At 42.5% G+C, this 16,819-nt stretch overlaps 1 protein-coding gene across 1 annotated transcript; it reads right to left on the bottom strand.

Moving 5' to 3' along the window:
- Positions 1 to 537: 537 nt before the first annotated feature.
- LOC124720282 (poly [ADP-ribose] polymerase tankyrase-1-like) lies at positions 538 to 16,431 on the bottom strand. The gene is made up of 3 exons (XM_047245593.1): positions 16,303 to 16,431; positions 2,771 to 3,330; positions 538 to 1,087 (listed from the first exon to the last, which is right to left on the bottom strand). The coding sequence occupies exons 2-3, from the start codon at positions 3,319 to 3,321 to the stop codon at positions 595 to 597; spliced, it is 1,044 nt and encodes a 347-aa protein (XP_047101549.1). The 5' UTR covers positions 3,322 to 3,330; positions 16,303 to 16,431; the 3' UTR covers positions 538 to 594.
- Positions 16,432 to 16,819: the final 388 nt, after the last annotated feature.

Here is a 16,819-nt window from a genome sequence, read left to right as displayed (position 1 = left end):
TGACAAACTAGGCAGCCTGGGACATTGTCAGTAACCTGATGTAATTTCAGTACGTTAGTGTCCTATATGCTGAAGTTTGCAGCAACTCCATAGTTCATGAAGTGTTGGCGGAAGTATGGGCGCCTATATTCTCACCACTAACCATTGGATTAACAGTACACACACAAATTTCAGGCTGTGTTAATAGAAGTACTGGACGCTTCTGGGAGGAGCATGTGGTGTACGATTCTTGAAACTGGTTTACAAGAATACCACACCAGAAGCTCACTGAAAATGATGTGTATTTGGAACACAGTCAAGATCAAATGTTAATGATTGATGCTCTGGAGCAGTTTCAATAGAACTCTGTTCTCCTGTGCCAGTCAAACATTTGATCTACTGCCAGTAGACTAAGTGTAAAACACTACTTTTTGGGAATTTCAGGGTAGTTGATGGTAGGAGTTTAGGAAGTCTCACCTGCGGAAGGAGGACCACTATGAGGAGAAGAGAGAAGTGGGAAGGAAGAGCAGGTAAATATTTGAATAATTCAATGACACGTTTCACAGTAAACCAGAAGTTTATTTGCTTTATCGAAAATGGTACGAAAGGTCCACCTTACACCGGACGAATCCCAGTCAGAATACCGACGACTGTCTTCCTGTTGTACGCCTGGGCAAGTTGTAGAGGCGTCATACCGTATCCGGCAGCAGATCGGTCCGCTCCCAGCCGCAACAACAGGTTGACCACGGACGCTTCACCACACGCGGCAGCAACCTGCAGAGCCGTCTGCCCGCTGCCATCCCACGCGTCTATATCTGCCCCGTAAAACAGCAAGGTCATGGCGACTCCCTGTCTGCCGTGTCCCGCTGCTACGTGGAGGGGCGTCTGCTGCCAGTTATTCCGTGCACTGACATCGGCACCCGCTTCCAACAGCCAGTTTACGGCCAAGACGTCGCCACCCTTCGCCGCCTTGTGAAGTGCCGTGTAACCGTTCTCACACCGGCAGTTTATGTCCACTCCCTGTGCCAGTATGTCTGGGAGTTCGTCCACATTTCCACGTTCTGCAGCTTCGTGCAGCCACTTCTTCAAGGCGGCGTCCTTTGCGGCACTGGAAAACAGAGAGAGAGTACTTTCCACAGAAATTTACTGTCACAGATAGTCGCAAAATTATTAACTATACCAATTGAATGCTATAAGCGCACACGATCAGTGAGAAATGTGTATTAAGGTTTGTAAGTTTGCTCCAGGATGGGGAAGGAGATTTTGAGGTTACACAGAATTACTTGACATTTTTAGAACTCTAAGAAACGTCAGAGGGTGGTGTACCAAATTAGACCTGACAAGAAGCAGAAACCAGACAGATACACAGATCTGACAACTACTGCTCTGGTACAAAGTGCTGCTCAGCCTTTTTTGAGAAACTGGCACTAAATTTCACTAGCCTGTGAGGTACCACACAAGAAAGCCAACCATCTGACAAGTTACATTAATGCTACCGATTACGGCAGCGTGTCCTCGTACTGCTTATCAGTCCAGTCCTTCACGCTACCCTTTCACCGAACACTCATTGCTGTGACAGATGTTTAACCTTACATAATAAAAATACACCTGTGGGAAGGTACTATCAAGATTAAATAAATAGTTGTGACAGTTATTTTTCTCTCAATACACTTGGGCATATCACACTCAAGTTATACCTGACTACATGATTTACAGATAAATATTCATTCCATTGTGATCTATTAGGTCAACTATAGATGTCTCCAAATATACCACAATGATTATTGGTATAATATTTTTTCCCTTCGAAACAAATGTGCATCATAACAAAAGAAGACATTTGTTAAATAAAAGCCCAGAAGAAAGAAATGAATATCAAGACTGTTGGCTGCCACCACCTCTAATTTTGCAAATACTGCTGCCCGATGACTAGCGACGTCCTACGGTATTCGACAGGATCGTGAAACTTTCCCGCTGTTTCTTGAAAATTACTTGGCAATGCACAGTATTAGAGCACCTTTTGAGAGATTTAAGTAAGAAGCACAGCAAAAAGTAAGCGAAAGATGAGCAGGAAGAACTATTTGGTGTATTCACCCACAGCACGCACTTCTCCTGGCAACACATATCAAGTAAGTGGTTTGTATACAGCAGCAATTGTGGTAGATGGGAACATGTTATTCTGAAGCCTATCTTATATGGAAGTATTTTTTATATTGAAATATCCAGCCCTGTAAACCTTTTAGCCAACTGCTCATTTGAGCTAATGTCATCCAAAATTTAATTCCAGCACAGTATACTGCATTTGTATACAAGGTTTTCTATGACAAATGTAACATTTTAAATCACTACATTCAGTTAAAACAAAAATGGAGAAAAGTGCACATGCAAAATATACATAGCACTCACAGCAGTCAGGTTAAGAATATTACTGTATATAACGAAGCACAATTCTCCTAAATTTTTTTGGGTCTAACTAGGCAAGTATACATTTATGTCCCAGATCTGCACTAAATTTTCTCCGCAACTGATTGTAAACTGCAACACTGCCTTCAAAAATACAGCAGAAGGATGTGACAGTTCCATCATATCTTCAGAGCAGAAAAATGCTTACGGAGTGTCTCCTTACAGAATACACACACTGATAGTCCCAAGTGCAGATCGTGTGGAATATGCGAGATTTACACTAGTGAAATACATACCTCCAACCATTCCTTTGGGAAGTGTCAAGAGAAGGCTCACTACTTTGTAGGTGCTACTTACAAAGACAAACGAAATTAGAATTCCAGCTAACCTGATTTTCGCTTCAACCAACTCCGAGATTTGCGTAATCAGTTGCGGGCAGCAGGCCACTCCCTCTCGCCAGCCCTCCGTCTTGCGGGCCTCCAGAGGGTCCCGGGAGATCACCTCGACGGCGGCACCGAGCAGGCGCGAGCAACAGTGCTGCGAAGCCAGCACCGCACACTCCGCCACATTTTCTAGACACAAATTCTGCAGCAACCGGTCCTCGCAAGCCTCCTTCAGCAGAAGGAGGCCGTATTTGTCTGCAGCCGCGAGTAGCTCTGCCGCAGATTCTTTCCCCTCCGGGACCTCGTCCGTGTACACGTAGCGGACGAGCTGCCGCATAGTGGCAGCCTCTACGTCCGGTATCTGGACACGGCCACTGGCAGCTTCCTCCGTGTCGTGCTGCAGTAACATAGCTGCGAAGACCGGGCTCCTGGCGGCGAGTATTAAGCTGTGCGCCTCTATTTCACCATCTCGGACACACAGCGTAACGTCGGCACCCGTGCCCCTCGTCAGGAGCTCGGACATAGCGTGAACCAAACTGCCTCTGTTACTGGCCATATTTAGCAACTGAAATTGGGAGGTAAAAACGACAAATTAAAAGCTGCCCAGTTTCTGATACAGTAATTCAACAACTCGATAATGCCAATTCGAGTTTGTTTAGAACAAACACTTCAATTTCACCACTTTACCTTCAGCACCTATAAACAAATACAATTAAAGACAGAAAGCAGGTTGCACAGGTCTCAGTGATATCCGAGCTAGAGAACAAGCTGTAGTTTTGAGGAAAGTCCACTGCCACCACAAATATAAAAAATCCTCCAGCCTTACTTTAAAAAAGCGAAATGTTTACATTATACTCAATATCTATAATACTCCAGGCTTTAGGCATGAGCAGTTCAGATCATTCTTAAACAAGAAACAAAAGCAGTGATACAACAATCTGACCGAGATAAAAGCTCTGCCGACAGCAGTGAAAATTCCATCACGGACCAGCGAACTAACAATTACTTCAACACAGTAGCAAGCATTGGTACCAATAATGAACTGGCAAATGCAGATGCATTAATTTTACTTTTGACACAAGGCACGTACTACCCACATGTAGTCTCAAAATTACAATAGATAAACAGAGTTGTAACTGTGTTGGCTCTAATGGTGTTCATAGTTTATTTAAAATGTTGTGGAGGTTCCTAGAAATAACCTTAAGCTATCTCTGTTATTAATGACTCGTGGCATAACTGACAGGACGTCATATCCTGCATTGACACCCAGCTATATATATTTTTCAAAAAGATTTTGAGAAAATAGCCTGGGATACAACACACCCATTCATCAAACAGAAACTTAGCTGTGTGCGTCTGGCATTCATGCAGGATTCTCCACAGGGAACAATACACTACCTCACAAGGTAAGTGCAGCTGACTGTGTGCACTATGTATTGTGACACCTATTCACAATGGTTTGACATGCAAACTAAATGTTACATTAAACTAGAGTCCATACGTCAAGGATTTAATCAGAAACGACACCCCCTCCCCCCCAAAGTTGTTTGGGAGTTAACAAAATCTTTGTCACGGTAACAGATATAACGTGAGATCTACAATGAACTGGAGTCAACACAAGCCTGTCAAGATGGTTGGTTTGTGGTGGTTGAAGGGACCAGACTACAAAGGTCATCGGTCCCTTTTTCCACAATAATGAAACACCCACAAGGAACAAAAACAAGCAACAGAGATGACAAGGGATGACAGAACAAGAAAACAGACAACGACCAGAAAATAGGAATTAAAAACACACAGTGTGTTACAGTAGTTGGCCAACCACAGAAACAAAAAAAAAAAGGGAAAAGCCAACCACCAAGAACTAAAAAGCCCAATCTAAAAGCATAATCCAAAGGTGAGAAACAACAAAAGAGAGAAACCCTTTGATTGAGCGATAAAAACCCCCTGCACAAATAAAACTCAAAACTAAGCCTCCCATGACAGCATCATTCGTTAGAAGTGCAGGGAGCACATCAGGCAGTGCAAATGTGTGCCCGAGCACAGTTATATGTGGACAGTCCAACAAAATATCGACCACTGTCAATGCTGAACCGTAGCGACAGAGGTGGGTCCTCGCGCCACAATAAATAACCGCGCGTCATCCAGGTGTAGCCAATGCGCAGCCGACAGAGCACAACAGTCCTTGCGAGAGACCCGGAGGAAGAGTGCCACCCACCGGTAGTCTGCTCGACAATCCGAAGTTTGCCGAGTGAAGGCAGGGTGCGCCATTCACCAGCCCAGGTACCGAGAACCTTCTGCCACAAAACTGAACAGAGATCACACTCCGAAAGGCCGATCTCCAAAGCTGGTGCACCGACAGCCTGTTTGGCTAGTGTTCATTGCCCGGGATGCCGACACAATTTGGGGTCCACACCAAAACCACGGAGCGGCCGCAATGGGCAGGGGATTGCACATTCCGTGACAGAAACGATGCCGGTGGCGATCGTGAGAACCACCGCATCAATGTCACTACGAGAAAGAGGCTCAAGAGTGGCAATGCAGGTGAACCAGTCCCAGTCAGCCTTATTCAAAGCCCATCTGGGGAAACGCCGAGGTGAGTGGCGCTGGGGCAGTGACAGAAAGATTGGAAAGTGGTCACTACCGCACAAGTTGTCATGCACACTCCAATGGACAAACGGTAGAAGGCTGGGGCTGTAGACAAAGGTCGATGGCCGAGTACATGCCGTGTGCCACACTGAAATGTGTGGAGGCATCATTAATAGAGAAAGGTCGAGCTGTGCCAACACTTTCTCAGTGACAGTGCCTCTGCCTGTTGCCACCAATCCACCCAACAAAGGGTTAAGGGGGGGTTTAAGTCCCCCCAATAACAGAAAAGGTGGCGGCAATTGGGCTATCAGCGCAGCCAATACACGCTGCGGGTCATCACCATCCGGCGGAAGATAGAGACTGCAGACAGTTGACACCCTGAGGCGTCAAAACCTGAACAGCGACAGCCTCTAAAGGTGTCTGAAGAGGGACACACTCACGGTAAAGAGTGTTAAGGACGTAGACACAGACTCCACCAGATACCCTCTCATAAGCTGCTGGATTCTTATAATAACCCAAATAGCCACGGAGGACAGGGGTTTGCATCACCGGAAACCCAGTTTCCTGGAGAGAAATGCAGAAGAAAGGGTGAAGGCTGAGAAATTGTCGGAGCTCAGCAAGGTGGTGGAAAAAACTGCTGCAGTTCGACTGGAGGATGACATTGTCCACGGAGGAAAACGGCGTGAAGAGATCGAGGTGGTAGGTTACACCGCTGGGTCACCCGCTGCCACCAACTGAGTTCCCATACGATCGACTTTCACGGTGTCCGAGGGTCCTGCGAGATCTAGGTCCTCAGTAGATGCCAGAATCTCGGCAGAGCTCGTACGTTGCGGTGCGGTGGGCCCACCGTAAGTTCCTTCGTCTTAGAGGTGGTCTTCTTGGAAATTTCTCACTGCTCCTTGGGTTTCATTGGTTGGGAGGGCTTCACTGATTCAGTCTCTGGGACTGAGGAGGATCGTGAAGCCCTACAACCAGCTGCTTGTGGGCACTTACACCACTGGTGGGCATCATCCTTCACACAGGTGGAAACCTGGGAAGAGAGGGACCCAAGGGACCACTTCTGAGCAAGATGAGTCAAAGAAGTCTGATGCTTCTCAAGCTTAGATGGACGTCCCCGATGGGTGGGAGATGATGTTCCTGAAGTAGGTGGCACAGGAGCAACAGAGCGTAGTGCCCCTCAGGTCAAGGTGCAGATGTGTTACAGCTTTGGGTGCCGACGAATTCGCTGAACTTGATGGGGCTACCACTGTTGTCATAGTGGCGGCATAAGACGGAGTCATTTGCAGAAGATGGAGTCGTTCATATTTCCTCTTAGCCTCGGTGTTGGTCAGTCAGTCAGTCCAGGGTCTTTTATTACATGATTTTCCCCTCTTTCTGTAAAATCCTGCAGCCTGGTGAGCAAGGTGAATGATGCTCTCTGCAGTTGACACAGATGGGAGGCAGGGCACACGGAGTATATGGATGTGATGGGTGTTCGAAATCTCGACATGTGACACTGGAAGTACAGCAGGAAGACATACGGCTGAAGTTCCAGCCCTTAAAGCACCGCATCAGGTGAGGGATATAGAGCTTGATGTCACAGTGGTAGACCACCACCTCGACCTCCTCAGGCAATGTATCACCCTCGAAGGCCAAGATGAAGGAACCAGTGGCAACCTGATTATCCCTCGGACCTCGATGAACGTGGCAGATGAAATTAACATCTCACCACTCTAAATTGCTGTGCAGCTCGTCGTCAGACTGCAAAAGAAGGTCCCTGTGGAACATAATAACCTGGATCATATTTAAGGTCTTATGGGGCATGATTGTAACTGAAACATCCCCAACTTGTCACAAGCGAGTAAAGACCGTGACTGGGCAGAGGATGATTTTTTATCAAAACTGACCCAAAACATGAGAGATTGCTTTTGGTCGCCTATTACAACAGGCAGGAATACCGCAGGGCTGTTCTAACCCCCGGACCCACAGGGGGACAAACCTGACAAGAAGCTCTGTTAAAATTCATTCATTCGAATTTAGTTGGTGTACTGGGAATAGCATTAAGCATGAAGTGAAAGGAAGTTGCCATATTTAGTGCATTAATAGCACTATGATTAGTTTATCTTATTACTGTACACTGAGATGACAACAGTCATGGTATAGCAATGTGCACGTATACTGATGGTGGTAGTATCATGTACACAAGTAATAAAGGAGGCAGAGCTGTCATTTGTAGTCAGGTGAAAAGGTTTCTTAAGTGATTATGGCCACACGACTGGAATTAAACTTCCCATGCGGAATGGTAGTTGCAGGTCGATGTACGGCACATTCAATTTCGGAAAGCATTACACAGTTCATTATTCCAAGATCCACAATGTCGAGAGTCTGCCGAGAATACCAAATTCCAACTGTTACATCTCGCCACGGGCAACACTGCTGCGGCACTGGCAAAGGGTTGTCAGTGGTAACAGGCAAGCAACAAGGTGTGAAATAACCGCAGAAGCCAATGTGGGAAATACAATGAATGTATCTGTTAGGACAGTGAGGTGAAATAGACTATGGAAGCAGACTACCAATGCGAGTGCCTCTGCTAACAGTACATCGCTTCCAGTGCCTGTCCTAGCCTTGTGATCGTATCGTTTGGACGCTCGATCACTGGAAAAACCACGGCAAGGTCAGACGAATCCCAATTTCAGACGGCGGAATTCTAGCGTGGCACAGAGCCTACGAAGCCACAGTTGTTAATAAGGCACTGCGCAACTTGGTGATGGCTCCATAATGGTGGGGGCTATGTTTACATCACATGGAACTGATCACATACTGGGAAAGGTTATTTTCGGCTATCTTAAGACCATTTACAGCCACTCAAGGGCAATGGTCCTGAACAATGATGGATTTTTATGAATGATAATGTGCCATGTCACAGGAACACAACTGTTAGCAATTGTTTGAAGAATGTTGCAGATAATTCACATTAATGATGTGGCCACCCAGACTGCCCAATGTAAATCCCATCTAACATTTAAGGGATCTAATAGGGCAGTCAGTTCCAGCACAAAATGATGCACCAGGAATATTTTCACAATTATGGAGAGCAATAGAGGCAGCACAGCTCAATATTTCTACAGGGGACTTCCAACAAGTTGTTTATTCCACACCACATTGAGTTGCTGCGCTGTGCTTGGCAAAAGGTCCAAAACAATATTACGAGGTATCCCGTGACTTTTTGCCTCGGTATACGCTCACCATTGTTGTCACCTCAGAAGGGTTTCCATCTTGGTAAGATATACAGAACACACATTTGGGAATTACATTTATAATGCAATTTATGTTACAAATAAATTGCACAATTAATACACATCAGTTTTATTAGATGTTAGACAAGTCCCTGTGGAATAATTTGATTCCTGCGAAACATACACAGCACATCAGAAACTAACTATATAAGGGATTTGGGATGTCAACAAAGCACTGCCACTAACTGGTACTGGAGAGGAGAATTCTCTATCTCACCTGATACACAAGCTAGTTGGCAATAAACTTAACATCCGTGTCTGCCAATCTTTAATAACACAACCCATAATGGAATGAAATTTTTAAAGTTACAGGTAACTCACTTTTGTCAGGTATCATTACATATACCAATATCACAAAAGCAACAACTAATATGTTCAAGAGAACCACACACCCCACCAGTGAGTGCGTCACTTTATCTGGGGAAGTTAATAGATCCATCCTTCATGAAATCCTCCCCATTCCACCAAGATTGTCTTTCCACCGTCCATGTAACCTTCGTAACCTCTGGGTTCATCCCTATGAAATCCCCAAATCATCCTCCCTACCCTCTGGCTCCTACCCTTGTAACCGCCCCCCGGTGTAAAACCTGTCCCATGCACCCTCCCACCACCACCTACTCCAGTCCTGTAACCCGGAAGGTGTACACGAGCAAAGGCAGAGCCACATGCGAAAGCACCCACATGATTTACCAACTGACATGCCTACACTGTGACACATTCTATGTGGGAATGACCAGCAACAAACTGTCCATTCGCATGAATGGACACAGGCAGACAGTGTTTGTTGGTAATGAGGATAACACTGTGGCTAAACACGCCTCTGTGCACAGCAACACATCTTGGCACAGTGTTACACCGTCCGGGTTATCTGGATACTTCCCACAGACACCAACCTATCAGAACTCCATAGATGAGAACTTGCCCTTCAATTTATTCTCTCTTCCCGTTATCCACCAGGCCTAAACCTCCGCTAATTTCTAGTTGCCGCCCCTCATACCTCACCTGCATTCAACAACATCTTTGCCTCTGTACTTCCGCCTCGAGTGATTTCTGCCCAACCTCTTTGCATTTACATTTGTCTGCCGGTGTCTGTATATGTGCAGATCAATATTTACGCGTGTGCCCGAGCGTATACTTGTCCTTTCTCCCCCCCCCCCCCCCCCCCAAGGTAAGTCTTTCTGCTCCTGGGATTGGAATGACTCCTTGCCCTCTCCCTTAAAACCCACACCCTTTCGTCTTTCCCTCTCTCCTATTATAGCAACCTTGGGTTGCGAAAGCTTGAAATAAATTTGTGTGTGTGTGTGTGTTTATTGTCTATCAACATACCAACACTCATTTGTAAGTTACTCCAAAAATGCTGTAACTTACTAAACCAAAGTGTTGGTACGTTGATAGAGACAATAAAACAAACAAACAAACAAACAAACAAACAAACACACACACACACCTCCATCAGCACATATACATATTGTCTGTCTATAGGGTGACTGACAGATTTTTAATTCGTACTCTGCAATATTGTTATGTAGCACTTCCAACAGGATTACATCTACACAGCACTGAAAAAAGCTAATAGGACTGAATACAAAATTCTTGAAAAAAGTTTCTTGTTTAGCTTACACCACAATGGACAATAAATTTCATGACTATTTCAAAATGCGTAAAAAATTAACATGGTTGTCTGTGAGGCAAAGGAACTGTACAACTTGCAGTTTATATTCTGCTGTAGGAACAAATATGAAGCCATGTGGGGAGTTAAAACAATAAAACACAATATGCTGCCAGTCTACAATTTAGCATAGAATGACATTCTAAGAATTTAAGACAAACACAAATTAAGAAAACTTCAGGCCTAGAGGAAGTACTAGACAAGTGCCTCGTGATCAAATACCCTTTCACAGAAGGCAGATTTGTACAATTCTGCTACAGCTGTCATATTTGAAACAAAATATTTAGTTCAAAACTACTGAAGAAAATTTGCCTTCTTAGTCAGCTTCAAGTCAATGTTTACCGTGTTCGTATGTATATAGCATTAAGAGATCTTACAGTGTCACAAAAGAAACAAGACTTCCGAGGCTACTCCAGCAAAATCGGAATTTCATAAACCATATTAAAATGCTTCATTCCACTCTAATTACACGTTTCTATGTCCAGATGCACTCTGAAGTACCTGATATTCAGCTTTTCATGTGGTTTTCGCGATACCAATTTTCTTGGAGGTCCAGTACTGTATTCTCATGTTTGGTTCTTTTTACGGTATAATGTCATTCATCCCAGAAAATGAAAATTTCCACTTGAAATTGAACGAGGTTGAAAGTAGCCAATAGTGTGGAATGAAACACTTCGTTTCAAATAAACTAACTGCCTCAGCGGAAAAAAAAAGTAGAAGCAAATTCATCTATAAAACAGAAATAGCTTCTTTAAGACATTAATGGTTGATTGCTAATGTTGTGGAAATAATATAAAATCAGAAAATTGGAACTACTGACTTATTTTGGTCTTTCATGGTTATGAGAATGTATATTAATTCACTTTATGGCTCCCAGCCACAGAGACCTGTTTTTATTTTGTTTGACGTGGGAAAGGACCCCCCTCCCCCCCCAACTATAAAACACTGCACATGCGCAAATCTGGCAGCAAGGGTGCGGCAGCATCTGGCTACTTGCTGCTACCGCTCATACGGCAAACAGCCACACTTCAAGGAGCCAGAAGAGGGAGGAAGGCACTGCTCATACGCGAATTCAGCTCTGCGCATGCGCACGAGCCCAATGGCAACTACTCATACGAACCTATAGTATCCTATTCTTCAGTTGACCTACATAACTCAACTGAAGGAGATACTAGCACAAAAACGAAAAAAGACAAGTAACGTTAACCTCTGTCGACGTATGAGTTGTATCCCGAACTTGAGCTGATCTTCATACGGTAACTGCAGTACGGTATCAAATTAGACACATTGCAACTTTTTTTTTGCCTTTGCTAGCACTAGTATCCTATGTAGGTCAACTGGAGTACGGGATACAAATTTTACAGGTGTTGCTTTTTTCGCCTCTGCTACTACTAGCAACCATTCGTCAGCTGATACTAGTTCAGGCAGAAGTGAAAATATCGACAGATGTAAAATCTGTATCCCAGGTTCCTAATGCTAGTAAAGACAAAAAAATCTAAGTAACATTGGCATCCTGTGCCTCAGTTGAAAACCACGAATGCAAAAAAAAAAGCGATATACATAAAATCTGTATCTCGCACTTCAACTGACCTAAACAGCTAAGCTGAAGTAAGTGGTATGAATTTTTTTCCACCTTTGATACTAATAGTATCGGATGAAAATTATTATAGTGGTACCAGTAACAGTGAAATAACCTCCAACAGTTAAATTTGTATCCCGTATTTCAGTTTATTTAGGTCAACTAAAGAATAAGATACTAGCATAGGTGAAAAAACTTCAACTGTAAAATTCGTATTCCATATTGCAGTTGACAAACCCCACCCTATGTCTTCCATATTGATAGGAATACATAAAATCCAAACCCACAAACAAAACCAAAAAATAAAAATTGCTCAGAATGAAAAACAATCCTTCTAAAAATCTCATACACACTAATGAAAATATGTACTGAAAGAATTGGAATGAACAGATGGTTTAATACAAGCGACAAAAATGTTACACAATGTCCAGCTCTATCTTTAAAAACATTCATTTATTTCAATTTACAATGATGCTATGCCACAGAAGATAATCCATTTACAACCTACAGCTCGATAATAAAGGCATTCTGGTTGTGAGTAAACTATGATACATTGCATCACGTGTAGGCTCCAGAATACCATCTGCAAATAACCAGCAGAACTCTCAGCAAGTGAGCTAAACACAGGAAGGTTTCAGATAGATTATATAATGGTAAGACAGATCTAGCAACCAAGTTCTAAATTTTAAAACATTTCCAGGGGCAGATGTGGACTCTGGCCACAATTATTATTTGTACATAAAAACTAAAACTTCAAAAAGTCAGAAATTTAAGGTCAGAGATGAGGCCTGGATTAACTGAAAGAACAAGAGGTTTTAGAGGGGATATTATAGAAGAGCAATTCCACCCATCTGCTTTGACCCATTACGTCATGAACCTGGCGGAAATAGCTATTCCAAGAGTCTCCAATGTGGCGCCTATGATGCCACTACATACACACAGCAACAAACACGAAAATACATATAAATAAGACAATTACATTTCCCCAAAAGTACAATCATACTAAGGGGACAACCACAGGAAACTGGGGGTTTTAGGGTGAGTGCAAGCTAAATATAACAGTAAAAAGAACACACCATGATCCCAAAAGATAAAATGATAAACAAAAAGAAAAAAATTACTACATTCCACTACAACAAAAATGAGCAGGAATCAGATACTTCCCTTGACCTATACAGGCGAAGATACCAAAACATCAATACCTACAACTAAAACAATGAAAATTGGAATCTGACATTTCCCTTGACCAATATACGTCAACCACAAATGATGATACCAAAACACCTACAATTACAAAAACAGGAATCTGTCATTTCAAGTGACCCACATAGGTTAACCATAATTGTTGATATAAAAAAAAATCAGCACCTACAACTACGAGAAATAAAATCAAAACCTCAAAGATCCACAAATCAAACATCCGTGCATAAATTAAAACATTAATACACCATAAATACACAAAACAACTCGAGAAGAATAGACAAAAAAACCATGTACTTTCAACCAGAAAATTCCCACACTGAAAACTAGATCGGCAAGCGCCCCCCCCCCCCCCCCAAATATACACACATATTGAACGTCTTGCCACAGTACAAACAACAAACCAGTAACACCTAATGAAAACTCCACCCACCCACCCACACACACAAGGGCACCATGAAACAACAATGCGACATCTACAAACACAACCAACTCAAGCACTGAGCCATAATTACGTCACACCACAACACCCTTACATCACATGTCAAAGCAGAAGGGTGGAATCTGACGCTTCCACTGACCCGTAGTGTGTTTCAGAGAGGGCATTAGGGAACAATTGACAAGAATGGGGAAAGAAATACAGTAGAATGGGTAGCTTTGAGAGACAAAATAGTGAAGGCAGCAGAGAATCAAGTAGTTACAACTACTAGGGCTAGTAGAAATCCTTGGGTTACAGAAGAGAATGAATTTATTTGATGAAAGGAGAAAATTCAAAAATGCAGTAAATGAAACAGACAAAACTGAATACAAACGCCTCAAAAATGAGATCAGCAGTATGTGCAAAATGGCTAAGCAGGGATGGCTAGAGGCATGATAGATACTGCCTAACGGAAATTTAGAGATATTTGGGGAAGTATGAATATCAAGAACTCAGATGGGAAGCACAGACAGAAAAGCAGAAAGGTGGAAGGAGTATACAGAGGGTCTATACAAGGGAGATGTACTTGACGGTAATATTATGGAAATGGTAGAGGAAGTAGGTGAAGGTGAAAAGGGAGATGATGTACTGCATGAAGAATCTGAAAGCACCGAAAAACCTAAGCTGAAATACGGCCCCGGGAGTTTACAACATTCTATTAGAACTACTGATAGCCTTGGGAGAGCCAGCCCTAACAAAACTACCATCTGGTGTGCAAGATGTAGGACAGGCAAAATACCCTCAGACTTCAAGAAGAATATAACTCCAAACCAAAAGAAATCAAGTGTTGACAGGTGTGAAAATTACCAAATTATCAGCTGCAAAATACTAATGCACATTCTTTACACACAAATGGAAAAACTGGTGGAAACCAACCGCAGGGAAGATCAGTTTGGATTCCGTAGAAATGTTGGAAGATGCGAGGCAACGCTGACCGTAAGACCTCGTTTAGAAGATAGACAAACCTACATTTTTAGAATCTGTAGACTTAGAGGAAGCTTTTGACAATGTTGACAGGAATACATTACCAAATTCTGAAGGTGGCAGACTTCAAACAGGGAGCAAAAGGCTACTCCCAACATGTACAGAAACCATACGGCACTAATAACAATTAAGGTCATGAAAGGGAGTGAGATGGGGGGGTGGGGGGGGTGGGGGGGTGGGGGGGGGAGAAGGGAGAGAGTGGTAGCCTGTTCCCGATATATCTATATACTGAGCATGGAGTAAAGGATACAAAAGAAAAATTTCGAGTATGAATTAAAATCTAAGGAGAAGGAATAAAAACTGAGGTCTGCTGATGACAATTCCATTAGCAAAGGACCTGTAAGAGCAGTTGAACCGAAAGCACGGTGTCTTGAAAGAAGAATATAAGATGAACAAAAAGAAAAGCAAAACAAGGATAATGGAATTAGTGAATTAAACCGGGTTATGCTAAGGGAATTAGATTAGGAAATGAGACAAAGTAGTAAATGAGTTTGGCTATTTGGGGAGCAAAATAACTGATGACTGTCGAAGCAGAGAGGATATAAAATGTAGACTATGGCAAGTAAAGCATTTCCGAAGAAGAGAAATTTCTTAACATCGAATACAGGTTAACTGTCAGTAAGTCTTTTCTGGAAGTTTTTGTATGGATTGTAGACGTGTATGAAAGTGAAACATGGACAATTAACAGTTTAAGCAAGAAGAGAATAGAAGCTTTCGAAATGTGGCGCTATAGAAGAATATTGAAGATTAGATGGGTAGATCACATAACTGATGAACTAATGAATAGAACTGGGGAGAAGAGGAATTTGTGGCACAACTTGACTACAACGGAGCAGTTGGTAGGCCACGTTCTGAGGCATCAAGGGATCACCAGTGTAGTATCGGAGGGAAGCGCAGAGGATACAAATCATACAGTGAGACCAAGGCATGAATACAGTAAACAGATTCAGAAACATAGGTTCCAGTAGTTACTGAGATGGAAAAGTTTGCACAGGAGAGAGTATCAACGAGAGTTGCATCAAACCAGTCTTGTGTATTGAAGACAAGTAACGGACTACTCTGCGGCATAGCATATTTAACACATTTTATTCAGAAAACGTTCGTGGCAAAATGAGAAAACTCACAGTAAATACTGACAAGACCCCAACTACTATCTTTATGCATATAATGTACGTACAACTAAAACTACGAGAAATGATGCAGGGGGGTCCATTACCTAAAATTTGCAGCTAATGCCAATGTTTAAAAAATCAAAACATTAAAAACTGTATATGAATACAATGCCTTAAGGAAACACATTACAGCTAACTTCACTCTTTTATGCTTGTTAATCTTAAAGAAATTTCGCCGTATTCACACATTCAACCTCATTACCGAACAAGAACTTTAATACCACATGCTGTTCGAAACAATTTGGCTGCAAAATATGTACAACAGTAACTGTCCTCGATCACAATGTTACCGATGGCGAGAAAATATTCTTACTTTCTATAATGGTCAATACAATAACTGCGATTAAAGAAAAAAAAATACACATGAACTAACAATTTTTACCAAGCCCTACTATTAGAATGCACAGCTCCCTTTAAGCTTACATCACATCTACAGTTACTACCACGTGGAACCAAGGGCAAGCATACTGTTTCATGAACACACAATATTTTTGCGACGAACGAATCTACAATGTATTGCAAGCAGACCACCGAAACACTTTTTCGCGTCATAGACAAAAAGTTAATAGCGCGACTAAAACGATTAGCACTTACCAGTTACAATGAATGAAGAAATACAGACAGCGAAAAACGAACGGCAAACAGAAACTCCTCTTCAGCTACTCAAATCGACGACCGCAAAACAAATGAACACGTGAGACGAGGAAATGACCAAAGTATCTGCTACAACGCGAATTGCTACCAACTTCTTTCCTATGTGGTCGAACTAATACATACATCTTTGGTCTTTTGTTTTAAGGCCGCCTGATAATTTTCAAATAAGAGTGTTGGATGCATTATACAAATTTAAAGGCAGACACACTCAGACAGATGTCATATATGTGTTCTGACAGCATGTACCAGGTTATATTATAACAAGACTGAAATACAACAAATATCCAGAATGTGGCAAATGTACAATTACAGAAAACAGAATTACACGTAACATGCACATAGAAAGTTATTAAATATTTTCAGTTACAATGTAATCTCAAAAATTTAGTATAATTTTAAATACTTGCTCATTTTACAGACATATCTAATTTTTTTATAACTGATTTCGGTTGCTTAC

The sequence above is a fragment of the Schistocerca piceifrons genome, chromosome 11 (assembly GCF_021461385.2).
Source record: "Schistocerca piceifrons isolate TAMUIC-IGC-003096 chromosome 11, iqSchPice1.1, whole genome shotgun sequence".
In the NCBI taxonomy this organism is placed as follows: domain Eukaryota; kingdom Metazoa; phylum Arthropoda; class Insecta; order Orthoptera; family Acrididae; genus Schistocerca; species Schistocerca piceifrons.
The sequence above is the reverse complement of the archived record's forward strand: the minus strand, read 5'-3'. Positions and strand labels throughout refer to the sequence as shown.